This window comes from Micromys minutus (genome assembly GCF_963924665.1).
Source record: "Micromys minutus genome assembly, chromosome: 12".
In the NCBI taxonomy this organism is placed as follows: domain Eukaryota; kingdom Metazoa; phylum Chordata; class Mammalia; order Rodentia; family Muridae; genus Micromys; species Micromys minutus.
The window spans coordinates 50,230,972-50,256,536 of record NC_137981.1 but is presented as its reverse complement, the minus strand read 5'-3'; the positions used below and the strand labels follow the sequence as shown (position 1 = coordinate 50,256,536).

Genomic DNA, 25,565 nt, shown 5'->3' with positions numbered 1-25,565 from the left:
CGACGCCCGGGGGGAAAGAGAGCGCGAGCGCGCTAAGCAGAAAGCGGGAGAACGCTCCGAAACCGGCCCATGGGGAGCGAGTGCCCAGCACCGGCTTGCACGACCGCCGCCCACACCGCGCCCGGCCTGTGAAGCCCAGGTAAGTGCCGAGAGGGGGCGCGTTCTGGGCTAATTGTAATGGGGGAGTGTATGGGTTGATCCCGAGGTACAGACAGGGAGTGAAGTGCCCGTGCAACTCAGAACTGAACATTCCATCTTAACATGGAAAAGTTAGGATGCTCAACTAAGAGGGCTGGACTGCGCGTAACTGCAGCTCCAGAAAATACTGGCGTCTCCGCCAAGGCTCCAGTGTATCCATCTCTCTTGGGGCTTCCTCTGGCCGGCCATGGGGACTGCTCCGGGGAGACTACAGCTGATCTGGTGCCACCTGTCATCCTGGTCCCTCGCATGCGTTCAATTTTCCCTCGCTTGCATCTCTCTGGGGCCCAGCCAGCTTTCCCCGCCTCCTTCCCTCCCCTCTCCGGGCTGCGGTACCCTGGCACTGCCGTTGGACTTGGGCGCTCGACCCACCCTAGTCTGAAACCTCTTAATCCCTTCTCACATGCTGGCTCCCCTTGAGAGTGGAGATCCTAGCCCCTCGTAGTTGTCCTGGTACTCTTTGGAGATGCCAAGAAACTAGAGCCCATGAAGGGGGCAGAGTCAGACAGCCCAGGTGTAGGGAGACACCAGCCAGCAGCCCTGGCTAGCTGCCCTGCCCAGTGACTCGAGTCTGCCAGGTCTGAACACCCCAGTCTTGCAAGCCTGGTGAGGGCTGAAGATGGGAGCAAGCAGTACCCGCCCCCCAAAAAAAACACAGACTGACGTTTAGAAAGAGTCCTCTGTGTTCCAAGTCCCTCTTTTACATATGGGTACACTGAAACTCAGGGGAGAAAATGATCTACTGAGCATCCGAACAGCAGGTGACACAGATTCAGGGCCAGGATCCAGCCTCCCTGTCCTCACAGCCGAGTGTCTTCTACTGAGCTAACCTTTTGCAGTCTTGCTTCCTATTCATTTCCAAGATTTGTAACCAGGTTCCTAGCTCCTTAAGGGCAGAGTCTTTCAACTTAGAAGTGACAACCTTCTATTGAATTTGTGACCCATAAATCCAGATAGGGGCCAGAATTTAAGAAAAAGTATATCACCTTCCTGCTGTGAAGCAGAATTCTTTTGGCCAGCTATGGAAAGCTTTGTGTCCTACTGTGTAGCCCGACACTTGCTTTACTGGTTTGAGCCACTTTGGTGTTCCCAGGGTGGTGCCCATGGTTAAGACACATGGATCATGTGCCTAAGGGGTTCATGTTTTGTCCTTATGCTCCAGGACCCCCCCTGGGAGAGCCCCATGAGGGCAGGAGAGTAATGGAGAGTATGCCCAGCTTCCTGAAGGACACCCCAGCCTGGGAGAAGACAGCCCCTGCAAACGGCATTGTGGGACAGGAGCCTGGTTCCTCGCCACAGGATGGCTTGCGCCATGGGTCACTGTGTCTAGGAGAACCTGCTCCCTTTTGGAGGGGTGTTCTGAGCACCCCAGACTCCTGGCTCCCTCCTAGCTTCCTCCAAGGCCCCAAGGACACACTCTCACTGGTGGAGGGTGAGGGTCCTCGGAATGGGGAGAGGAAAGCCAGCTGGCTGGGTAGCAAGGAAGGACTGCGCTGGAAGGAAGCGATGCTGGCCCATCCACTGGCCTTCTGTGGGCCAGCGTGCCCACCTCGCTATGGCCCCCTGATACCTGAGCATGGTAGTGGCCATCCCAAGAGTGACCCTGTGGCCTTTCGGCCCTTGCACTGCCCTTTCCTGCTGGAGACCAAGATTCTAGAGAGAGCTCCCTTCTGGGTTCCTACCTGCTTACCTCCGTACCTGATGTCCAGCCTACCCCCAGAGCGTCCATATGATTGGCCTTTGGCCCCAAGCCCCTGGGTATACTCTGGGAGCCAGCCAAAAGTACCCTCTGCCTTCGGCTTAGGCAGCAAGGTGAGTGAGAAAATACAGTGAGTGCATGGGGTTCAGTTGTCCCTAGCCCTGAAGACAACCAAACACTGCCAGCCTCTTCCCTGCCCTGCCCTTGGGCCTCTACAACCACTGACTCACCCATAGTTCACCCAGGATCAGGCCTTAGAAACTCTGTCCATGGAATGTGTGGCCTTCTCATGGGGGCCAAGCGTGGGTGAGATGTGTAGTCCTCATGGCCTATTTCCGGGGCTCCTTCCTAACAAGCCACCCCACACGCCTAGAACTAGGTTTTGAAATTTTTGGAAGTCAAAGATGGGCATCATAGTGCATGCCTATAATCTCAGTCCTCAGGGGGCTGGGACAGGATTGTGAGGTCCATGCTAGTCTAGAATACAGAAAAGACCTCTTCAAAAGCAAAACAGACAAAAGGGCATGAGGGTCAAAGCACAGAATTCTCTAGGAAGTCCTGATGTCCTTTGGCCTTGCCAAGCATTAACCCTTCAGCCTTGGGAAAGCTTGGGAGAAGATTGAGTGTGGTTAGTAAGTGGTACCACTTACTTACTTGACTGTGAATTCACCAGTGACTGTTATCAGTCCTGTTTGCTCTTTTAAATGCAGAGAACCTACATTAGCACTAGCTTAATCCTTTTTCTTCTTTTAGGGCTTTTACCACAAGGATCCGAACATCCTCAGACCAGCAAAGGAGCCTTTGGCAGTATCAGAGTCTGGGATGTTGGGCTTAGCCCCTGGTGGGCATCTCCAGCAAGCCTGTGAAGCAGAAGGCTCCCCACTTCACCAGAGGGATGGGGAGACAGGGTCTGGCAGGCAGCAGAATCTTTGCCCAGTTTTCTTGGGGTACCCAGACACTGTTTCTCGGACCCCCTGGCCTTCTTGTCCCCCAGGCCTGGTTCACACTCTTGGCAACATTTGGGCTGGGCCAGGAAGTAATAGCCTTGGGTACCAGCTAGGACCACCAATCACACCAAGGTGCCCATCTCCTGGGCCTCCCACCCCTCCAGGGGGCTGTTGCTCATCCCATCTGCCTGCCAGAGAGGGGGATCTTGGCCCTTGTAGGAAATGTCAGGATAGCCCAGAGGGAGGTAGCAGTGGGCCAGGAGAATCCAGTGAGGAAAGGAACAAGGCTGGTTCCAGGGCCTGTCCCCCAAGCCATCACACCAAGCTGAAAAAGACCTGGCTCACACGCCACTCAGAACAGTTTGAGTGCCCAGGGGGCTGTCCTGGGAAGGAAGAGAGTCCAGCCACTGGGCTCCGGGCACTCAAGAGGGCAGGCAGTCCAGAGGTCCAGGGAGCAGCAAGGGGCCCAGCTCCCAAACGCCCACCCCACCCTTTCCCAGGCACTGGGAGGCAGGGGGCCAGGGCTTGGCAGGAGACACCAGAGACATCATCCACAGGAAGCAAGGCGGACGCAGAGCAACAAGAGGAACAGAGAGGTAAGGGAGTGATTGGCAGCAGGGACCCTGCTGAAGAAGGGCAGCGGGGCTGGACCTTTCCAAGGGAGTCCATAGGCCTTTGCGGTGGGTCATGTTAAGATGGAAGGTTTCATTTTGGAATCAACACAGTTCTCTGGCTCCTAGTGTTGGCCACCACAACCTTCTAGCCAGTGGCTTCCATCTCTGCCTCTGGGAGCGTTACAGGCAATGCAATGCCATGGTCCAGAGCAGAGGTTCTGGAGACATAGCATGTTCCTGGCATGCTCATCAGTAACTGACCTGGAGAACATTACTTCACCTCTGAAGACCTCAGCTCCTTCATCTATAAAGTAGGAGTAAAAATGCTCCCTACCTTATGAAGTCTACAGGAAGGGTTAAGTGGCTCGTCGGCCACTGAAGAACTCATGGGACTTGGTAAACAATAAGTGTTCAATACCATGGTTATTGGTACCACAAACCTAGCTTAGGCATTACCTCTCCTGGAGGACCACTGTCAGCATCTTTTGGCCTGCTGAATCATGGAGCCTCAGTTTGGACTTTGTGGCATGACAGCCTTGTGGGTACATCATGGACTCTTCTGCCTCACTGTCTGTCACAGAAGGTTCCAGCAATCCTGGAGCCAGATTGGTTTCTGCAGGATCACCTTATTCTCAGCTTCTTGGACTGCCGGGCCCAGAAGACCATCTCTGTGACCTGGCCCCTAAAGCCCCTGCACCTGGTGTGGGCCTGTCTGCACCCTTGCACGCCTCAGTCTGAGCTGGAAAGTTGTTGGCCCCTCTGCTGTCTTGGGTTACAGCACCTGTGTTCTGTGTTGAAATTCTGACCTTCTCCCTTTCCGGTGCCCTCCGGCTGCTCATCCGTCCACGTTGGAATCATCGCACGGTGTCACATAGCCACTTAGCCTTTAGCCAACCTACCAAAAGTCTATCCTGGCTGGATTCTGCGTGCGTACAAGGACCATTGCTCAGGCTTCCCAAAGCCTTGAGCTGAACATGCTAAACAACCCCTCAGCCTCCGAGACTGCTTAGCCTTGTGTGTGAAACTTATACTGGACTGGTCCTCTTTCGGGTTCTGAATGAATCCTTACAAGCCTGGGGACCAGGGGCTGAATTGGCTGCATGTGGACACGGGTGGGTGTTAATTCAGGGCTTTGACAAGCATAAGCCCCAGAAACCAGACTCCCTAAGCAGCGGTATTATCTCCTCAGGGCCCCGAGATGGCAGGATTAGGCTCCAGGAATCCAGACTTGAGGATACAACCTGCCAACATCACTTACCAGGTGGCACTCAGGGCCAAAGCTGTGTCCAGGCAGCTGGAGAGGTAGGGGTACTGACCGGCCACTCCCAGAAATCACATAGGTGAGTGTTGTGTCTGACGGAGGCGGCAGCACCCCATCCCCACCCATGGGCTCCCTCCTCAAGCCCTTTTGCTTCTTCTCATCTCCAGGATGCCCCTGGAAGAGAAGCCCTTGGAGGGGGAGGGTTCTTCTGCCACTTCTGAGGAAGGAGGAGGGTCTAGCCCAGAAGCTTCGCTCAACAAGGGCCTGGCCAAGCACCTGCTGAGTGGTTTGGGTGACAGACTCTGCCGTCTGCTGCGGAAGGAACGGGAGGCCCTTGCCTGGGCACAACGTGAAGGTGGGTCCACTCCTGCATGTCCCTCCCAACCCCCGTTTACCAGTGTTCTGGGGTTCCCAGGCCTACTCAGGAGACTTCCTTCTTTGTTTCTATCTATCCCTACCATGAACTCTTGGTCAACCTTGAGGTTTCTGGCACTGGGTGGGGATCCTACTGGAAAGTCTAAAAATGTGGCCCGGTCCAGTTCCCTGAGAGCAACTGGGCTTATGGAGGGAACATCTGGTACAAGTGTCTCAAGAGCCTGGGAGGGGAGGTGACTCCAGAGAGGTTAAGGGCAAGGAAGGTGTCTAGAGTTGTGGGCCTCAGAAGCCGATGGGATTCAGGCCTAGGGTAGAGTGCATTCAGCTGGGTCCTGAGATCCGGGCCACCCCTCTGCAGTCCTTTCTAGCAATGGCGTAATGTCATAAAGCACAGCCCTGGTCCCACATGTTACCGAGATCACTGGTGTCACCATCCCACTCCAGAGAGGGAAGCCCCTAGTTTGTTCGGTCATGAGCCAGCTCCTGTAGGATCCTGCCACTCCCAGCCTGGATTCCTGACACACATCAGCCATCCTTCCCTTCCCGGATCATCAAGCTTGTCTGCCCCCTGGGGCCTTGGCACTAGTTATTTCTTCAGTCTGGAATGCCCAGCCATTCCTTCCTACCTGATGGATAAGAGCTTACTCATCCTTTGGGGCCACTTGCGAAGTTCCCAGCCACGTCACCTTCATCTTCCCATGGTCTTTCCAGCCAGGGGCCCATAGTCATCCCTGTGTCTGTGGGCTGTCTCCCTGAATGGGAAATGAGTTCCGGGAGGGCAAACCTATTCCTGAGAAACTCTGAGTCGCTCCTGCCTACTTGGGACACGATCAGGTGTCCTGGATGTGTGCTCAGTTGGGGCCCTTTCTACCTGCCAACCATGGTTTGGTCTGAACCTTGGCTCTTAAGCAAACAAACAAACAAAACCCACTCCTTTGGGTAAGGGCAGGAGTAGCCTCTTAGGGTTTCCTTTTCTAATATATGAAAGTCTCCTGGACTTAGAGGAAAGGCCATCCGAGTAGCTGCTACGCCTTTCCGTTTCTGGTAGCAGTAGTGCTTGGGGACTGCCGAGGTGGATGGGGAATGTGCTGGAAGTGGTGTGGATCAATAATACCGGCACACTGGGAAAAATCCCTGGGGCAAGTCTGGGGGTGGGGCTGGCCTGGGATCCGAGGCCACTACTGCACTAGGAGGGCATGTTCTTAAGAGGGTGGCTACTGTCAGACGAGGCTGTTGAGTAAAGTGTTAGGAATGGCCAAGGAGCCCAGCTCCCTTCTTCCAGTGGTTCTGGGTAGAAATTGCTCCCTGCCTCAACAATGCTCAGCGCTTCTCAACCTTCCTAATGCTCTTTAATATAGTTTCTCATGTGTGGTGACTCCCAGTCAAAAAATGATCTTTGTTGCTACTCATAACTGCGATTTTGCTACTGTTACAAATTGTAATGTGAAACATTTGATATGCAGGATAGTTAATATGTAACTCTTTTGAAAGGGTCATTTGGCCCTCACAGGTTGAGAACCCTGCTTTATGTGGTCTCCCCAAGGGGAGTGTGCTGGAGCCCTCTGACCCTGTTCTGTTCTGTGGTCAACAGGCCAGGGGCCAGCCATGACAGAGGACAGCCCAGGCATTCCACACTGCTGCAGCCGTTGTCACCACGGACTCTTCAATACCCACTGGAGATGTTCCCACTGTGGCCACCGGCTGTGTGTAGCCTGTGGTCGCATAGCCGGAGCTGGGAAGAACAGGGAGAAAACGGGTGAGGGAAAAAAAAACAGATTTGCCATTTTTCATTCGTATAATTTGACACGTTTGAGTGTTTTGTCTGCATGTGTGTGTGTTACCACATGTGTGCCGGCTGCTTGTGGAAGTCAGAAAAGGGAGGTCAGAGTTATAAACAGCTGTGAACTCGCTTGTGTGTGCTACGCACTAAACCTGGATTCCCCTGCAAAAAAACAGCAAGTGCTCTTAACCACTGAGCCAACTCTTCATCCCCTTTCTTACCTATTCTGTAAAGAAGTCACCTGGGCACTGGGGATATGAATTTGGTCAGTAAAGTGAAAGCCAAGCAAGCAGGAGGACCTAAGTTCAGGTCCCTAGCACCTGTGTTAAAGCCGGGCATGGTGGCCCACTCAGAGATCAGAGGCAGGCAGGTTCCTGGGACTCAATAACCAGCCAGCCCAGTTGAATTAATGAACTCCAGGTTCAGTAAGAGATCTAGCCTCAAAAGATAAGGCGGACGTGTACACACACACACACACACACACACACACACACACACTCACTCACATGCATGCACTCGGATGCACACACACAGAAGCCAGGTCTGCCTTCTTGGCACTTCTCACTTGGATCAGCTTCCACATAAATATCCTGAAGTGGGTGTTATTGTCTCCATTATCTAGATAAGAATAACTCAGAGACCATCAGTGACCTAACCAAGGTCCCAAAACAAGTCAGTGTTATAGCTGAGATTTTAGACTCAGGTCCTCTCATTCAGTCTGATCCTTTTCAAAGTTTTCAGCTTCTACTTCCCTGGCTCACCTTAAACATGGCTAAGAAGAGTTCTAGAATCAGATTCGTCTCTATATGGCCACCCTGGAATCTTCAGTGAAAAAAATATTGATTGATTGATTATTGACTAATTGATAGCTTATTTATTTATTTGTGTGTGTGTGTGTGTGTGTGTGTGTGTGTGAGAGAGAGAGAGAGAGAGAGAGAGAGAGAGAGAGAGAGATGCACACATACATGCACACACTTGCCACAGCAAGCATGTATGGTGGTCAGAAGACATCATTTGGGAATCAGTTCTCCCCTTCCACCATGTGAATCCTGGGAATTGAACTAAGGTCCTTAGGTTTGGTGGCACTCTCCTACCTGCTGAGCCATCTCACTGCCCCCACATTGGGACCTTGCAAAGCAGGGCAGCATATGAAAACCTCTGCATTCCCAAAACAAGAATTCTACGTTGTTATATATACACAAGCTTCCCAGCAAGCACTTGTTCTGTGGCTTGCTGGGCTCCTGATTTAAATACCATGTACTTGGCCTTCTTCCTTGACCTTAACCTGTGGTTACCTTGCTTTCTGGACCTGCAGCTCTTTCTTCCTTCCCCACAGGCTCTCAGGAGCAGCACACAGATGACTGTGCCCAGGAGGCTGGGCATGCTGCCTGTTCCCTGATTCTGACCCAGTTTGTCTCCAGCCAGGGTGAGCCATTGCGAAGGGGTGGGGCATGCAGTGGGTGGATCCTGAGGGAGACAGTCAAACTATCTCGTTGTTCCTGACCCTGGTGACATGGCCGTCTGCTCCATCTCCGTCTCTCTTCTACATACCCAGCGCTGGCAGAACTGAGCACTGTGATGCACCAAGTCTGGGCCAAGTTTGACATTCGGGGGCACTGTTTCTGCCAAGCTGATGCCCGTGTGTGGGCCCCTGGGGATGGGGGTCAGCAGGTAAGCATCAGGGCATGGGCCTGTGTGACAAGCACCAGTCAGTGGGGCCCCGTATGACTGACCTTTTGCTATGGGCTGGGCTGAAGAGGGACATAGAAGCTGGCACAATAGCCATTTCCTGACTTCCCAGGAAGCAGCATTCCTCACATTGACCCTAGAATGTGCCTTTTCCCTCCACCCCCTACCACCAGTCCTCACTCCCTGCTTCCTAGAGTCCTGCCTTACTTAGCCTTTTAGGTCAGCCCTTGTCACTTTACCTTTCCGTTGCCACCCCAACCATGGGTCCCTTCTGTTTGATGTCAGCTTTCTCCATAGCTCGGGCACCTGGCAGGCACTTAACATGCACTGTGAAAAAAAATTTTTTTTTTACTGAACTTTGCGATCCTATGTTAAAAGTTACTCACTTAAAAAAGAGTTAATTTGGGGTGTTTACATTTTTAACATCTATTTACTAATTGTGTATTTTATGGGGGGGGGGAGGCATAACACATTGCCAAGGCCCACATGTGGAAGTCACATGATAAATCTTGCGAGTTGGTTTTTTCCTTCCCAGTGTGTGGGTTCCAGGGATTGAACCCAGGTCCTCAGGCAGCTGCTCTTGTCTGCCAAACCGTCTTGCTGGCATGACCCTGTTAAGACTGAGCCATGAGCTGGGTATCATGGCACGTGTCTTAAAGGGTAGAGGCAGGAGAAATGGGACTTGAGACCAGCCTAGTCAACATAGGGAGATTGTCTCATAAAACACAAGAATGGGGATGTAGTTCCATGCCAGAGTGCTTTCCTGGCATGTGTCAGACTCTGGGACCCATCCTCAGCATGGGAAAACAAAAGGCACATTTATTGTCCTATGGAGTTTGTTTGTTTAAAGATAAGGTCTTGCTATATAACCCAGGTTAGCTGAAAATTGCAGTATATCTGCCTTGGCCTCCAGAGTGCAAGGACCACAGATGTAGGCCACTATATCTGGCTGAAAAGTACATTTTATATACTTTTATACTTAAAAATATACTTACATAATTACCAAACACTGCCACACGTCTACGTATAAAATTCAGAAAATGTAGTCAAGTCTAATTAAGAAAATAACAGTGAGCTCCTATGTTGTCATTAACATTTTTACTTCCCCCAATTATTTGCCTACATATTTTATTATTTATTGTTATTTGTGCCTGTGTTAACACACTGGTTAGACCACGCCCTGTGGAGATATCTATGAGCAGTTTTATTTTCCCTCTCTCCCTCTCCTTCCCTGCCCTCTCTGTTTTTCAACCATTTTGCTCTCTTGCAAACAACTTTAGGACTTATAAGGACACATTGTTAGAAATAAAGAGATGGCTCAGTGGTTAAGGGCACCGGCTGCTCTTCCAAAGGACCTGGGTTCAATTCCCAGCACCCAGATGGCACCTCACAACCATCTGTAGCTCCAGTTCTAGGAGGTCTGACACCAATGCACATAAAATAAAAAATTAAAGAAAGGGAATACACTGTTAACGCTTGAACACTGACTTCAGTTGTGTCTGCCACTTTTAAAACCTCTGCTTGGATTTGGGGGTGGTGGTGGATGGGTTTAACAGAAGGAACCAACAGAGAAAACTTCCCCAGCTCCACAACCTTCCTGCAATGGAGACGCCAGTCGGACCAAGGACATCAAAGAAGGTGAATGCTGGCTACCCATGCTCCTTGGCCTGGGAGTGCAGAGGGGTGTTTGGTGGGGAATATAAGACTCCAGGAGAAACTTGGTATTACTTTGGCAATCAACGCCCTTCCCCCGCAACACACAGAACAAGAATGGCCATCCCTCACCTCAAGACAGGTGTCCTGACTCCTCCATCGGGATTGTCCTGTTGTGTACTGACACATTCATTCATTTATTACTCTAACCTTGCTCTATCACTTTCCGCCTTACTCCCCTGAGACAGGGTCTCTCTCTGAACCTACATTAGTGGCCAGCAAACCTCAGCCAGCAATGCTCCCAGCTCCATGCCACCCCTCCCACCACCCAAGAGCTGAGGTAGCAGGCATAACAACAATATTTTGTTTGTTTGTTGTGGGTGTTGGGGATTTGAACTGAGATTCTCATGTCTTGTGCTGAGCTGTCTCCCAGCCCGAGACTCCCGTTTGGAGCCACTATTCTTAGAGGCTCTGCAACTTCCTTTAGGAAGGCAAAGATGGGATGACACCCAGACAGAGCACAGTAAAGTTGAGGTGCCTCTGAGGCAAAGCCTAAAGGCTATGCAGAAAGTCACACTGTTTTCTTCTTCAACAGAGACCCCAGACTCCACTGAGAGCCCAGCAGAGGACCGTGCTGGCCGGTCACCCCTTCCTTGTCCCTCTCTCTGTGAGCTGCTAGCCTCAACTGCTGTCAAACTCTGCCTGGGGCATGAGAGGATTCACATGGCCTTTGCCCCAGTCACCCCAGCTCTGCCCAGTGTGAGCAAGGGCTCAGAGGGAGGGCCAAGAGCCTGAGAACCAGAGGCTGGGTAGCCATCCTTATTTGACTGAATTGGTCCTGAGCTTTCTTGCCTCCATCCCTGCCTCCCCACAGGATGACCGCATCACCAACATCCTGGACAGCATCATTGCACAGGTAGTGGAACGGAAGATCCAAGAGAAAGCCCTGGGGCCAGGCCTTCGAGCGGGCTCAGGCTTACGCAAGGGCCTGAGCCTGCCTCTGTCACCAGTACGAACCCGGCTGTCTCCTCCTGGAGCTTTGCTGTGGCTACAGGAACCCAGGCCTAAGCATGGTTTTCACCTCTTCCAGGAACACTGGCGGCAGGGCCAGGTAAGCTAGCCTGCCTCTCCCTTCCCAATGCTATGGCTTCACCCATTTCACAGAGTCCTGGTCTCTAGGCTCAGAGGGAACAGCAGAGGCTGGTCTTTTTTCAGTCCCTCTCCCACAACATGCCTCAGCCTGACTGCTATGGACTCCCCAAGAGTTCTTTTCTTTTCTTTTTTTTTTTTTTTTTTTTCTTTTCTTTCCCTTGCTTCCCTGCAGCCCGTGTTAGTATCAGGCATCCAGAAGACACTGAGACTTAGCCTGTGGGGAATGGAAGCCCTTGGGACACTTGGTGGTCAGGTGCAGACGCTGACTGCCCTTGGGCCTCCTCAGCCCACAAGCCTGGACAGCGCAGCATTTTGGAAAGGATTCTCTCATCCTGAGAGTGAGTATTCCTGACACAGGATAGCAGGAGATAACTGGGAGCCTAACCCTGAGGCTTCATAGATCAAGGGAACCCTAGAATAGCTCTGGAGGCAGATGGGTTCAAGGTAGAAACTGAACACAGCTATGGGTGTCCCGGGGACTAGAGGCTCTCTACCTTGGGTCAATGACATCTGTCTTTTCCCTCAGCACGTCCAAAGTTAGATGAGGGCTCTGTGCTCCTGCTACACCGAACCCTGGGAGATAAGGACGCTGGCAGGTATGTACAAGACCAGCCCCGTCTCTCAATCACAAACAGTCCTCTCCTCCCCAACCCTCTCCCCTTTGATGCCCAGGCCCTCTGAAGGCGCTTAGAACGGAAGTCTATCTAGAGCAGGGGATGGAGGGGGCCAGTCTGCCTTAGAGGGAGTAATAGAAATAAATTCCCGGGGGATGGATTTTGCCCTCTGGAAGGTACCGTGGAAGTGGGGAGCTCTGATGGATCTCGGGGGTCTGAGTTGGACCTGCCATGTATGATTCCCTCCTCCCAACCACTATCCCCAGGGTGAAGAACCTTGCCTCCAGCCTTCCACTCCCAGAGTACTGTGCCCAACAAGGGAAACTCAACCTAGCGTCCTACCTCCCTCTGGGCCTTACGCTGCATCCGTTGGAGCCCCAGCTCTGGGCGGCCTATGGTGAGTGCCCTTCCACTCCTGTCCACCCCATACCTCTACCTTACCTACCATCTTCGGGGACATGCATCTCTGCACTTAGGTTTAGGCGCTCAGAATACGTTTCTTATCTTATTTCCGAATGTTCTTGCTCTACCTCCACACAGGTGTGAACTCACACCGTGGACACCTGGGGACCAAGAACCTATGTGTGGAGGTGTCTGACCTAATCAGTATCCTGGTGCATGCTGAGGCACAGCTGCCTCCCTGGTACCGGGCACAGAAAGGTTAGTCCCTGGCCGGCAACACCAGCAAGTCAAGCTGTCGATGCTGTCTGCCTACCCTGAGCTCACCCGAGCCATTTTTCTCCTGCAGATTTCCTCTCAGGCCTGGATGGGGAAGGGCTCTGGTCTCCAGGTAGCCAGACCAGCACTGTGTGGCATGTGTTCCGGGCCCAGGATGCCCAGCGTATCCGTCGCTTTCTTCAGATGGTGAGGAAGGAGGAAACCCAGAGCCTATCCCTTGTCTCTGGCCAGCTCTGTGTTTGCTCCCACCTCCTGTGACCTCACTGTGCGCTCCCATCATCTCCTGAGATCCCGCTGCTTACCCTAGTGAATTAGCTAGATTCAGGTACAGGTGCAGAAAGAGCAGGTTACAAGTCTGATTCTCTGGTGAGGCTCAGAGAGGGAGAAGGTCTAGCAGGGGAGTCAGAATCCGGGGAGGAGATGCAATCGTGTAGAATGGGCATAGTGTTAAGGGTCTTGGTGAGTTGCCTCAGTTAATGAGTACCCTTCTGAGCTAGGGAGGGACCCATTTCATAGATGAGAAAACCGAGTCTTAGTGATAACCCTGGAATCTGAGCTTACATGCCAACTCTAGGTTCCTCCTGGGAACAGCTGCTCCCTTTTTTACAGTTCACACTGTGGGGAGAGATCTCTAGGGGAGGTGCTGGCCATGAAGAGGGCATGAGGCACATACCTACCAGGATAGGTACCTAATGGTAGAGATCAGGAGAGAAAAAGGAAGAAAACTCCAGAGGGATAAATGAGATGTGAGGCCAGGGTTAGTAGAGATCATAGCAGACAGGGCGCAGTAGCACAGAGACAGGAAGAGCCTAAAGTCAGCCTAAGCTATCTAATGAGATCCTGTCTTGGAAATAAATGAGCCAGGCATGGTGGCATCTACCTATAATTTCAGCATTCGAGAGGTAGAGACAGGAGGATCCAAAGTTCAGGTCATCCTCAGCTTCCAAAGTTAATTTGAGGCAAGCCTGAGCTACTTAAGACCCTTGTCTGAAACTTCCCCTAACTACCACCACCACCACCACCACCACCACCACACACACACACACACACACACACACACACACACACACAGAGCTAAAACCAGATGGTAGAGGTACACACCTTAGTCCCAACACTTGGGAAGCAGAGGCAGGGAGATCTCTATGAATTTAAGGCCAGCCTGGTCTACAGACTGAGTTCCAGGACAGCCAGGGTTATACAGAGAAACTTTGTCCCTCCAAAATACCTCAATAATAATAATAATAATAATAATAATAATAATAATATAATAATTGTAATAATAATAAATGGAAAGATGGGCCTGGTGATTTCAAAGTCCAGCTGAAATCCCAGTTGTCCTATAGAAAAAGCTGTCACCCTTGCTAAGACACACATGCAAGTGTCCATAGGACGTTGTCCACCATGCATTGCTCACAGACACACACATCTGAAGATGCACACCCAGATGCTATGACACGCAGAGGGGAGCCTGCAAGAGCACCATCATTAGCAGATGGCCTTGTCTGCTCTGGGTGTGGTTGGCTGTTGGCAGTCCCATATGACCCAGTGGGGTGACTCATGGGGAGGTCTGAGGGGCACTTTCTCACTGGGTGGCCTGTTACTGCTGTAGCCCCAGGATAGACTTGAATCTCTGGAACGGAGGAACCTTGGCATCCTTCTGGGACTCTTCTCGGGGATGTGGCTCACACGCCTCTCAACCCACCCAACCCCTGCCAGCACCCTCTCAATCCAGGGACAATGACTGAGGTTCTCGGGGAAGGGTGCTGGCACTCACTTCTTCAGGTGTTCCCTGGGCAGCTCTTCTGGACTTCACTTGTCCCTGCGTGTCACAGAGCTGACTCTGCTTGGGCTGGTGACAGTCCCCATAGCTGGGCCTGATGCCTCAGCCTGTCCACCCACTTCTCAGAACTTCTGTGTGGCCCTGCTTTTCTCCTGGATCCAGGATCGGCTCGCACCCCCCCCCCTCCCCGCCTCCAACCCCTCTGGGGAGAAGCTACTGGTTTCTCCTCAGTTTGGCTTACAAGGCAGGCTGTTTACAAAAACTTAAGAACTCCTTGTGAAGGCAGCTCTGAATGGGGCTTGTGCGGGACATCTTCCTGGGTTTTGGAGACAGGGACACGGAGAGAACAACGGGTCAGGCCAGGGTCACAGAAGCTATGAAAAGCATATTCCAAGGAAGTCAGAGATTTAGAACTCTCCCCCCTTCCCCCAGCTTGAGTGCCCTTTACTCTTAATCTTCTTCCAGTCCAACCTGGACCTGCCCCGCCCCCAACCCCCTTAAAGACAGCTTCAGCACTCGGTTGATCGCACCTGGTCTTCCAGAGAGACCACACCCCTTCCTCCCCAATCTCCGCCTTCATCTCCACGGACATCCATCCCTCTTTCTCCTCTCGAAGGTGTGCCCAGCGGGAGCTGGAACCTTGGAGCCTGGTGCCCCAGGCAGCTGCTACTTGGATTCAGGGTTACGACGTCGCCTGAGGGAGGAGTGGGGAGTGAGCTGCTGGACCCTGCTGCAGGCCCCTGGAGAAGCGGTGCTGGTGCCCGCAGGGGCACCCCATCAGGTGCTTCCCTGGTGGGCGGGGTGTAACAGAAGATCAGGAGTAGCAAGGACTCCGTATCAGAGTTGTGATCACACAGCATTCTCTACCTGATAGAGAGCTAGGCAGGGCAGAAAGCCGTGGAGATAGCAAAGCTAAGGGTCTTGACGTCTTCAAAGCTATGTGGGACTCTCTCCAGAGATCTGATCTAGTCACGGGCAGCTCACTCAGCACTCCAGCATCCCTGGTTCTGGCCAGGCCTTTGGGATGTCTGGTCCTGTAACTAGAGTTACCGCTTTCCGAAAGTTGAACGAGGAGGTAGACTTACTGATCAGAGGGATGGAGAGGGGTGTATGGTTTGAGCCTCAGCTTACCCTCTTGTCCTTGTTCCCCCTCCCCCATGGCACAGGTGCAGGGCCTGGTGAGCACAGTCAGCGTCACTCAGCACTTCCTGTCTCCTGAGACCTCTGCCCTCTCTGCTCAGCTCTGCCACCAGGGAGCCAGCCTGCCCCCTGACCACCGTATGCTTTATGCCCAGGTGAGTGTGGAACTGACTTGAAGGCTAAGTGAGCTGCTGCCCTAGTCAACTTGGGGGCACAGCCGCATTAGGCAGGATGGATCTGAGGCCCTGTCACCTGATAAAGGTGGTCTTGAGAAAGGTAGGGAGTGAGGGTGGGGGCTGGACCGTGATTGAAAATTCTGTGTCATTTTTCTTTTTCTTTTCTTTTTTTCTAGATGGACCGGGCTGTGTTCCAAGCAGTGAAGGTGGCTGTGGGGACGTTACAGGAAGCTAAATAAGGGATCCTGGTGCCTGGAGGGGTGGTGGGCAGGTAACCGAGTGTTCAGTCTGCTTAATTTCAACAGGGAATGGTACTGGGGAACTTAAACGGTGTCGTCTGTACTACAAATATCTCTTTGGGCACAAGCAGGGAACCCTGTTCCTCACCCTGTCCCTGGCTCTCAAGGGAACGACTGTCTGCTTACAGCTGTTTCCCTCTCCGTGGTGTCAGGTTCACACTAGGGGTACATGGCTCCTTCCCACCCCAGGGGATGAATACTGCCCTTCCTTGGGGAAGCTTGGGAATTGTTTTGGTTTAAGCAACACTTCCTCCCGCTGCTTCACCCTGTGTTCCCCTGGCATTCCCACCCCCACCCCACCCCCAGCTATGCTGCATCAGCAACATCCACAGAAAGCCTTCCGACTGCAGGTCTGCTGGACCAGGACCCACAGAGTTCTTCCCTTACAGAAGGGCTGTGGAGTTGGGGGAGAGAGGGCCTCAGTTAATGGGCCAGGCTGGCTGGAGGGAACACCATGGGCAGAACCACTGGGCCCTGCTTTTGCCTCTCTCCTTCCCTGGTTTCTGGTAAAAATCGGTTGTTTGGCGAGTGAGTGCTGCCAACCCAGTTAGCCTAGCTCTGCTGGCCACATGGGCCAGGGAAAGAAGGTGAACGCAGAAATCTGATCTGGAGCAGAAGCCAGTGGACAGGATGAGCAGGGACTTGGTGACAGAGACCTCAAAGACCACTGCCCGGATCTTTGGGAGGCCTGGACCCCTGCAGCTTTCTGGGCACTGAAGATACCCCTGACTGACAGCCAGGGGAGGCGGAGTTCTGAGGTGCAGCACTGAGATAGCTTCCCTGGGCAGCATCAACCTGTGGAGATTACAGAACCCCTGCCTCTGTCCCACCTGCCCTGTGTGCTCTGACCAGGAGAGACATCCAGGACAGCCCTGGCTCAACCCAACTACTCTCCGTGTCCAAGCCCCCCTTCCCCCCCAGGACAGAGCTTTACTGCCTCAGACAGCTGACTCCTACTCCATGGCCCTTTCTGGTGCCAACAACTGACCCTTACCCACATGGCCCGTACTGGTACTGCTTTGCTTTCCTACCTCTTCCCCATGTATCTCAACCGCACACATGCGCCAGCTCTTGTTATACTTAACAGTTCCTGCTGTGGTTTGGGGATTTTTTTTAATTAAATAAAAGTTTTTATTATAAATAGAACATCTGTTTGGAGCATTGAAAAACAACAAAGGCACCCGAGATCATCCCGCACCCAACAAAAGCACTGCTAGATTACGTTGTATTTCCTTCTAGCATTTTCTTCAGGGAGTCTCTATTGCTTTCTTTCAAGGTTGTGTTAGGGCTGGGTGTGATGGAACACACCTGTAATCCCAGTACTAGGGGAGATAGAGAAGCAAGAGGGTCAGAAGTTCAAGGCCAGTCTTGGCTATATTGTGATTTTTTAACATCAGCTCGGGCTTCATGAGGCCCCATCTTAAAAAAAAAAAAAGGTTGGGCTTTTTTATGGAAAAGTTTAGTCATTTTCACCTTTTTATTTATTTGTTTGTTTATTTTTTTAGGATTGGGGAGGGGGTCTCTAGAGAAGAGCCATGTTTTACTTTGTCTCTTTCCTTTCACTTAAACCATCATGTTAAGCCCTAACGCTGTTTTGGAGTAAAGATGATCTATTTCCATTTTATAGCAGAAGCTGGCCCATTTGGTGCTAAGTAAGTCACCCGAGGTTATGCGGCCATTTTAACGACAGAATGGGATTTTAGCCAAGTTTGCTGACTCAAGGCACCTGGTTGACATTCTCATTTTAGTGCTTAATGGAGTTTTAAGACAGGCTTTTCTACATCTCCATCTTCTTCCTGGGAGATGACATGTTCTTAACACTCCGCCTTCTATAGCCTTGTCCTGACATCACCCCGAACCAATACAGAAGGCTTACCAGAAAAGATGGGACACTGAACTTTTTTGTTTATTGGGGCTAATGGCAGGGGTACTAAGGACCTCGGTGTTTCCTAGACACCCCCCTCCCACTGTCACAGCTTCCCTGAGGGTAGATTGTCTGGCCCTTAAAAGCAGCAGTCGGACCAGGGTTCACTTGTTCTGGGATTGGACCAAGAATAGAGCAGCCCAAACAGTGTCTGACCCTGAGACTTGGGCCAGGGCCCTTGATTGACACTTTTCCCTGCAGAGGCCCTAGACAGTCAGTGGCTTCTTGTCTTCTCTCTGACTCACCATGGTACCAGCCAAGGAGCTGGAAGTGCATCAGGGGGTATCTTCATGCATTGGCTGCCTTTTTCTTTTCCTTATAAAACTCTCCTACGTTTTATCTTAAAATAATTGCAGACTTACACTCGAGTTACAAATACAGCATGAACTGTGGTGTGGTGTCGCATACCTTTAATCTTAGCCTCAGAGATAGAGGCAGGCCAATCTCTGTGAGTTCAAGGCCAGACAGAGTTACACAGTGAGACCCTGTCTCTAAAAAAAAAAAAACAAAAAATAAATATAACACATACAGCTTTCAGTTACATTGGACATGGTGTCCCTCAGTGGGAATTTCCTATACAAACTTAGTTCTTTACCACTGCCAGGATCTCAATATCACATCCAGGACCCAATAATCCCACCCAGGAAGCCACAGCCTTACTGGAACTTCACCAGTGTTCCAGTGTTTGTATCCCAGGGTCTAGAAGTGCCTGTGTCTGATCTATATTGTGGCTGTGACTTCTCCAAAGTCAAAGAGCTACTAGTCCCTTCCCCCACTGCCCTTCTCACCAGCCTCTTTGTCAGGAGACAGGATTTGCTACATTGTAAAGGACTCCAGCTTCCCAGACACCCTTGCTCATCCTGCCTGCCCAGCCCTGTCCCCGTGTCCCTGGCTCTGCCTACCTCATATCTATCTCCCTGCTCACAGGTCAGATACACAGGTCATGAATGCACCCTAAGATGGCATGCTCCCATAGGTGTTGGGAGAGCAGGACTAGTCAGACTATGCTTGTCCGAGGCGACCCACTCCAGGAATATTCTCCACCTCATAGGAGAGAAGACAAACTTGGCGGGAGACAGAAGATTGTCTCAGCAGCTTCTTTCCCTGTCTCAAAATCCCCTTTCTATCCAAGACTCATTCACCTGTCTCTGACCACTGCTCTCTATCCCAGGGCCTTGAGAAACCCAGTCTTTTTGGTTGCCTCTCCAAGCACTCTGGGAAGGACTGTGCCCCCTTCAAATCCCTTCTGTGTGTCCCACCCAACATTTACAAAGGACTGTTGGTGTTCTATTGCTTCAGTGTGGCTTATGACAAGGCAATTAGGTCCTCCGCAGCAGACTTGTGTTTTCCCCTTCCCCCATGATAATGGGGGAATGGAACTGCGGTTGTGGCAGCCTTTGCTCTTCCAGGCAGTTGGGCTGTCTGCTGTTTATCTTAGGACGCCTCTGCAGCTCTCCTAGCCTGCCCAGACATGACCTCACCCCCTCCCAAATCATCCCTGGGAGGCAGAATGGAGTCTCTGACCAGTGCTGCCTCCCACTTCACAGATGGGAAAACTAAGGCACTGAGAAATCTAAACAAAGTGGGGGGGAGGAAAATAGAGAAAAGGAAAGAGAAAAATAGAAAAGAGGAGGGGAAGGGAATAGAAGGGGGAGAGGAGGAGGGTAGAGGAAGAGAGAGGTGGAGAGAAGAGAGGGAAGGGGAGGGGAAAGGAGAGCTCCCTGGATCCTGATCTTACCCTTCTGCCATGGAATAGAATTCTTTGGAGGTAGGAGTTCTTCAATGACCTCAAGCCAGAAGTGTTCAAGTGCCTCAGAATCCTGTGGGACACTAATTGTGTCCAACCTCACATAGATTTCCTGTCCAGGGAGTTTGCAATTGGCATCAGCATCAGAGAGAAAGGCTGAGACCAGTCTCGTAGGGCAGAGATCACCTGCCAGTCAAGTCTACAGAGCGCAGATGTGTTTTTGTTTGTTTGTGGTGCTGGGAATTGAACCCAGGGTCTTGTGTGTGCTAAGCAAATACTCTGCTGCTGAGTTACACTCCCCTGTGCGTGTCTCTCTCTCTCTCTGTGTGTGTGTGTGCAAGCATGTGTTCTATGGGCTATGGCTTTGAAATTCCTCCTGGAGAATAGGTGAGCTGTCTGGTGATAGTGTCCAGATAGTCCACAGCTATCTTGGGCTGTTACAGACCTACTGTACAAATGAGGACACTGAGGCCACCCAGGACACAGAGCAAGTCAGCCAGCAGTGGCTGGATGTCTGGCTTAAACTACAGAGCTTTGTCAGCACCACCAAGCCACTGTCCCCCAAAGGAGGTACACAGAACCAGCAGGGGAGTTGGGGGGGGCAGGGATGGGGTGAGGAGCCCAGACTTGGCCTGCTTTGTGGATTCCTCCCAGCTGGCCCTGCCTTCCTGTCCTGAGTGGAGGTTAAAGAAGCTCAGAAGAGGAAAGGTCAGGCTGGGAGAGAGGCAGGAGCTGGCCAAAACAACCCACACCCTGTTCCCCATGGCCAGGCCCCAACGCTGGTAGGAGGGCACCACCCCTGCCCTTTAAAGATGTTCTGCTTCAGAAGCCTTGAAACTACAAGGAAAATGCACTGAGCACAGGAATCGGATGCAGACTACAGTGCTGACTTTAAGCTCTTTTTCATCCCCCAGTAGCTTCTTCTCATCCCCAGCCTTGTCCCACCTTGTCCCATCCCTTTTCTGAGGCTTGTCAATCACGTTTTGTTTTTGTTTTCCCCCCAAACCAATCCTTTAGCCTCGGACTTTGAAAATGCCTTGTGTCCATCGACCTAAACAGATCAGAAATCCTAACGCAACGTTATGTGCCTCAGCCATACGACATTCAGACATTTTAACGAAATGTCAGAAAAGTTATTTGGGGCCTATTCGTGAGCACTTCTCTAGTTTGTTTATGATAAAAGCTGGACAGTGGGAGCAAACGACTGAGCCTCGGCTTCCGTAATGTCATCGGACGAGTGACGCCATCGACCCTGGTCACGGTGGTGTTCATCACCCTACAGGCAGGATGACATCACCGTCGGAACCCGCGCGGACAAGTGCGTGCTGGGCGAATTAGCTAATCGCTGGGGAGAGTGTAGAGTGAGCGACCGGCGGCTAAAACCCGGGAGAGGAGGGGGCAGAGGGAGGACCCCGGAGCCCCGCCCCCTCGGCAACCGCTGCGAGCTGGCCAATCCGGACAGGCCGCGGTGATGCTCAGCCTATCAGCGACCAGGTCTCTTCCGGAGGTTCCGCGTTAGCCTTGGCCCTCAAGGCAGGGGAGGGGGCGAGGGCGCAGCGGCCCACCGCTGCTCAGGTCCCTGCTGCCTACCTCCGGGGGTCTGGCAGGTCCCGGCTTGCCACCTCCCCGGAGACCTGATGGCAACGGAGGGCCTGGCTGGGGCGCTGGCCACCGTGCTGGGGGGGAAGGGGTTGCTGGTGCAGAGCTGTGATTCGGAGCCGGCTGGCAAGCCGCTGTTGCCTGTGCGGCTGCGGAAGAATGTCTGCTACGTGGTGCTGGCCGTGTTCCTCAACGAGCAGGTGAGCGTCCGACAGTCCGCCGGCCTTCGGCTGGTCTCGGGAGCGTGCCGCCTGCCCTGGTCGGAACAGGCGAGCCAACGGCCGCTGCCTGTACCTGGCGTTTCCCAATGTTGCAAAGCACTCTCACACTAGCAGCTGAGCTGAGATCGTCCTTAATAACATAGAAGAAGATCGACTCTATAATATAAAAGAAGCTGAGGTCCCGGGGCGGTTTATCTCATCCCGCACCAGGAGAGGCCTGTAGCATGCCTCCTTCCTTTCCAGGAGTCTAGCAGTGCATGACGTGCAACGGGGATTTCCTAGACTCTCCCGGCCCCAAGGGTAGAAATGGGGAGCTTACATTCAGGCCTCTGACCCTCTGAGAGTTCTTTTTAGTGATCACCTCTGTACAAGTCAGCGTCATAAAATCCTGGCCAAGTAGTGGGTAGGCTGGTATGGAGATGGAGCTGAGTTTCGAAGCCTCAGACCCTAGACTGAGGATCTGACACAAGCCGTTTGCAGGTCTCATGGGAACAAGAGTGAGACAGTGGCATAAATGAGTCAGTTAGGAGTGGTGGCAACCTTCAGGATGAGGCCTCCTTAGAGCAACGCCCAAGGACCTCAGCCCCTTTCTACAACAGAAATCCCTCTGGGCTCAAAGTTACAGCAAAAAGGAGGCAGCCACAGCTCTCAACCACACAGGGGCCTGGCTCCTGGGGACCCAGCATCCTTAAGGTGTCTATCTACCAAGGGAGCTTTGGGCCACCATGCAGGTATGGGCTGCTCTTCTGAAGCCCCTAGACTGGCTAGGTAGTGGGCAGTGTCTTGCTTCCCTCTCAGGATGAGGTGTTGATGATCCAGGAGGCCAAGAGAGAATGCCGGGGAACGTGGTACCTCCCTGCAGGAAGAATGGAACCAGGGGAGACCATTGTGGAGGCCATGCAGCGGGAAGTGAAGGAAGAGGCTGGGCTGCTTTGTGAACCAGTGACACTGCTGTCTGTGGAGGAGAGGGGCGCCTCCTGGATCCGTTTTGTATTCCTTGCTCGACCAACAGGTACAACCCACCCGGTGACATTCAAGTACCTTTCTCACAGTTTCTTCTCCGTAGCCAGCCATATTGTGGGCTTCTGCACATTGCCATTGACCTACTGCAGGCTAAGAGTGTTGGGGTCTCCCTCTGAGGTGTTTGGGTGGCCATTTACTCTCTCAGGCCCAACACTTCTTGTATTGTCCCTTCTCTTAGGTGGAGTTCTGAAGACTTCCAAGGATGCTGATTCTGAGTCCCTACAGGCTGGCTGGTACCCACGGGTCTCTCTGCCCACACCACTTAGAGCCCATGACGTTCTGCACCTGGTAGAGCTTGGTGCTAAATTCTGCCAACAAGCCACGCACCCTCTCACTCTGCCTCAAGAGCTTTCCTGCAGTGTGGTCTGCCAGCGCCTGGTGACCATCTTCACAGCGGTCCAGTCTGTGTGGGTGTTGGTGGGGACAGTGGGGACACCTCACTTGCCCATCACTGCCTGTGGCTTCACCCCTATGGAGCAAAGGGGTGGCATCAAGGTGGCCATCTTGAGGCTACTACAGGAATGTCTGACTCTACACAGTTTGGCAGTGGAGACCAAGGGGTTGCTTGGGCTGCAACACCTAGGCAGAGACCATGTGGATGGCATGTGCCTGAATGTGCTGGTCACGGTGGCTTTTCGGAACCCAGGAATCCAAGATGAGCCCCCAAAGATTCGGGGTGAAAACTACTTTTGGTGGAAGGTATTAGAGGAAGACTTACAAAAACAGCTTCTCCACAGACTCCAGGAGTCTTCTGTTGTCCCCCTGAGCAGATAGAGATCCCAGCAGTGACCAAAAGCTGAGCAGCCACCCTCCCTCTGAGGCAGAGAAGAGGCTGACAATCAGAGAGCTCATTGACATTGCATGGGTACAGGAACCACACGTTGAGCCCAAAGGGAGGGTGCCTTGAATGCAGTCTTCAAGGGATCAGTTGTTCTGAGGGTACACAGTGCTTCTCTTTAAGTTGGTAAGGAGCCTTTTGAACCGTAAATGGCACTATCTACTTTATCCACTTTGGAAAAGGCTGCATGTCAATCCTTCCAACCCCATAGGAATGTAGAGAGGGATGGGACATGGGGGACGCATCTCTCAGGGCAGAGTCCTCATTGCTGAGTAAAAAGGTGTTGCTTAACTTGCCTACTTGCCTAAATGTCTGTGTGGGGAGGATATGGGGCACTGTCTCACCCACAGCCACACAGGTCTTTCCTCACTGATGCTATGCAGGGATGTAGGGCTCCTGGGGTAGACATCGCTCCTCATTGAAACCTCGACCCACCCAGACTCTCTTTAGTGTTCCTGTCCTGTTGGGACAGGCGTGGGACTTTGAAGTGACCACACCCCTAATAAAAACAGAGCTCAGACCCGTCCAGGTGCTGAACGGTTTGGTCTGGTGAAACTGCCTATGGAACAAGAGCTGAAGATGACACCTTGGCCTCTGCCCGTCCTTTTCTCTTTGAGCTTCCTGGGTTCTGACCTGTTCGTGTGCTCTCTGGTCCTGGCTTTTTGGTTTTGGCTCATGCCCTGTCCTCAATTCATATAGCCCAGGCTGACTGTGAACTCTGATAATGTAGCTGATGCTGACCTTGAATATATCTGACCATCCAGCTTCTGCAAAACTCAAGCACTTTAATCAACTGTTACATTCCTAGGCCATCACAGGATTCTGTTTGCTTGAGATAGACTCTGCCCACATAGACCAGGCTGACCTCAATCAAGCTTGTTGTGATCTTCCTGCCTCCGATTCTTAAGTCCTGGGAATACAGATGCGCTCCAGCTTACCAGTGCCGGCTGCTTATCTTTATCACCATTATTATCTGATGAAAACTTTGGGGCTGGAGAGACGGTTCAGCTCAGCATTTGAGAGCACAGGCAGCTCTTGCGGAGGACCTGAGTTTGGTTTCTAGTACTCGCACCAAGTGGCTCAAAGCCACCCCCAGCGCCAGGCTTTCCAATGCCCTCTCTGGCCTCTGTGGGCACTCCACTCAATGTGCACATCTCTGCAGGCAGACATAATTAAAAATAAAAATTTAAACAAAAATCAAAAGCAGTGGGGCAAAGGAAATGTATCAAGCGTTGCTAATCATCACATCAAGGGGAACGATTTCTGATTCTGAGAAGGGAAACACACTTCCACAGGATTCAGCTTGAGGAACTGGAAAACTCGACAATCCCTTGCCTAGTGCCCCAGGTCTCTTTTGGTAACCATCTTGTCTGGTCTCTAGAGAGGAATCCTCAGAATCCCTGAGAATACCTCTTTCAAATGGTAAACCAAAGCGAGGTGTGGTAGCTCACCAACATTCAGGAGGCAGAGGCAGGAGGAGCTCTGGGAGTCTATACAGTTTCAGAGCAGCTAGTACCACACAGAGAGAGGCCCTGTTTCAAAAGAAAAAAAAAACAAAGTAAATGAAGTTTTTCCTAGTTTTTCTTTTTTTCTTTTTCTTTTTTTTTTTTTTTTGGAGTTCTGTGGGTTGGACCCAGGGCCTCACACATTCTGAGTAAGCAGGCTACCTAATGGTCCCAGTGAAAACCAAAACCTTCTATTCAGGTCAGGACTCCTCCAGTCCCTCCACACACTCAGGAGAGCAGTGACAATTGCTCCAGTATTTAGCCTGGTAGTTTTCGGTCCTGAGTACACATCACTGTCACCCAGAGTTCTGTGCACCCACTATAGTGACTAAGCTGCCGAAACCAGCTGGGTGCTGGCATTGTGTGCGCGCATGAGCACATGTGCAAACGCTAGAGGATAATGTCGGGAGCGCCTCTCCTCTGCTTCCCACCTCATCCCCTTGAGACAGGGTCTGGCCTGTCACTGAACCTGGAGCTAGACTGGCACGCAAGCAAGCTCCAGTGACCCTCCTGTCTCCTTTACTATGACACTAGGACTTCAGATATGTCTGCAGCTACACCTCCATTTCGTACTTGGGTGCTGGGAATAGAATCCCATGTCTTTTTTAGCACTTTCTCATCCACTGAGCTGGCTCCCCAGCTTTGGCACTGGT

General features: G+C 52.0%; 2 protein-coding genes across 4 annotated transcripts; both read left to right on the top strand.

Annotated features, from left to right (window-relative positions):
• Nucleotides 1-7: 7 nt before the first annotated feature.
• HR (HR lysine demethylase and nuclear receptor corepressor) lies at nt 8-17,195 on the top strand. Its single transcript, XM_080926812.1, has 19 exons — nt 8-139; nt 1,361-2,010; nt 2,651-3,440; nt 4,648-4,798; nt 4,887-5,074; nt 6,686-6,850; nt 8,211-8,300; nt 8,430-8,545; nt 10,120-10,201; nt 10,812-10,975; nt 11,091-11,327; nt 11,541-11,706; nt 11,895-11,964; nt 12,249-12,379; nt 12,523-12,642; nt 12,731-12,846; nt 15,057-15,221; nt 15,607-15,735; nt 15,933-17,195. Exons 2-19 carry the CDS (start codon nt 1,399-1,401, stop codon nt 15,993-15,995), a joined length of 3,555 nt encoding a protein of 1,184 aa, XP_080782938.1. The 5' UTR covers nt 8-139; nt 1,361-1,398; the 3' UTR covers nt 15,996-17,195.
• Nucleotides 17,196-21,270: 4,075 nt separating this feature from the next.
• On the top strand, nt 21,271-23,698 carry NUDT18 (nudix hydrolase 18). Of its 3 annotated transcripts, none has more exons than XM_080926037.1 (3): nt 21,271-21,525; nt 22,366-22,558; nt 22,748-23,698. In XM_080926037.1, exons 1-3 carry the CDS (start codon nt 21,364-21,366, stop codon nt 23,341-23,343), a joined length of 951 nt encoding a protein of 316 aa, XP_080782163.1. In that variant the 5' UTR covers nt 21,271-21,363; the 3' UTR covers nt 23,344-23,698. The 3 variants fall into 3 exon arrangements, with proteins under 3 accessions (XP_080782163.1, XP_080782162.1, XP_080782164.1); XM_080926036.1 differs by having other exon boundaries at nt 22,345-22,558; XM_080926038.1 differs by having other exon boundaries at nt 21,395-21,525; nt 22,409-22,558.
• The last annotated feature ends 1,867 nt before the right edge of the window (nt 23,699-25,565 follow it).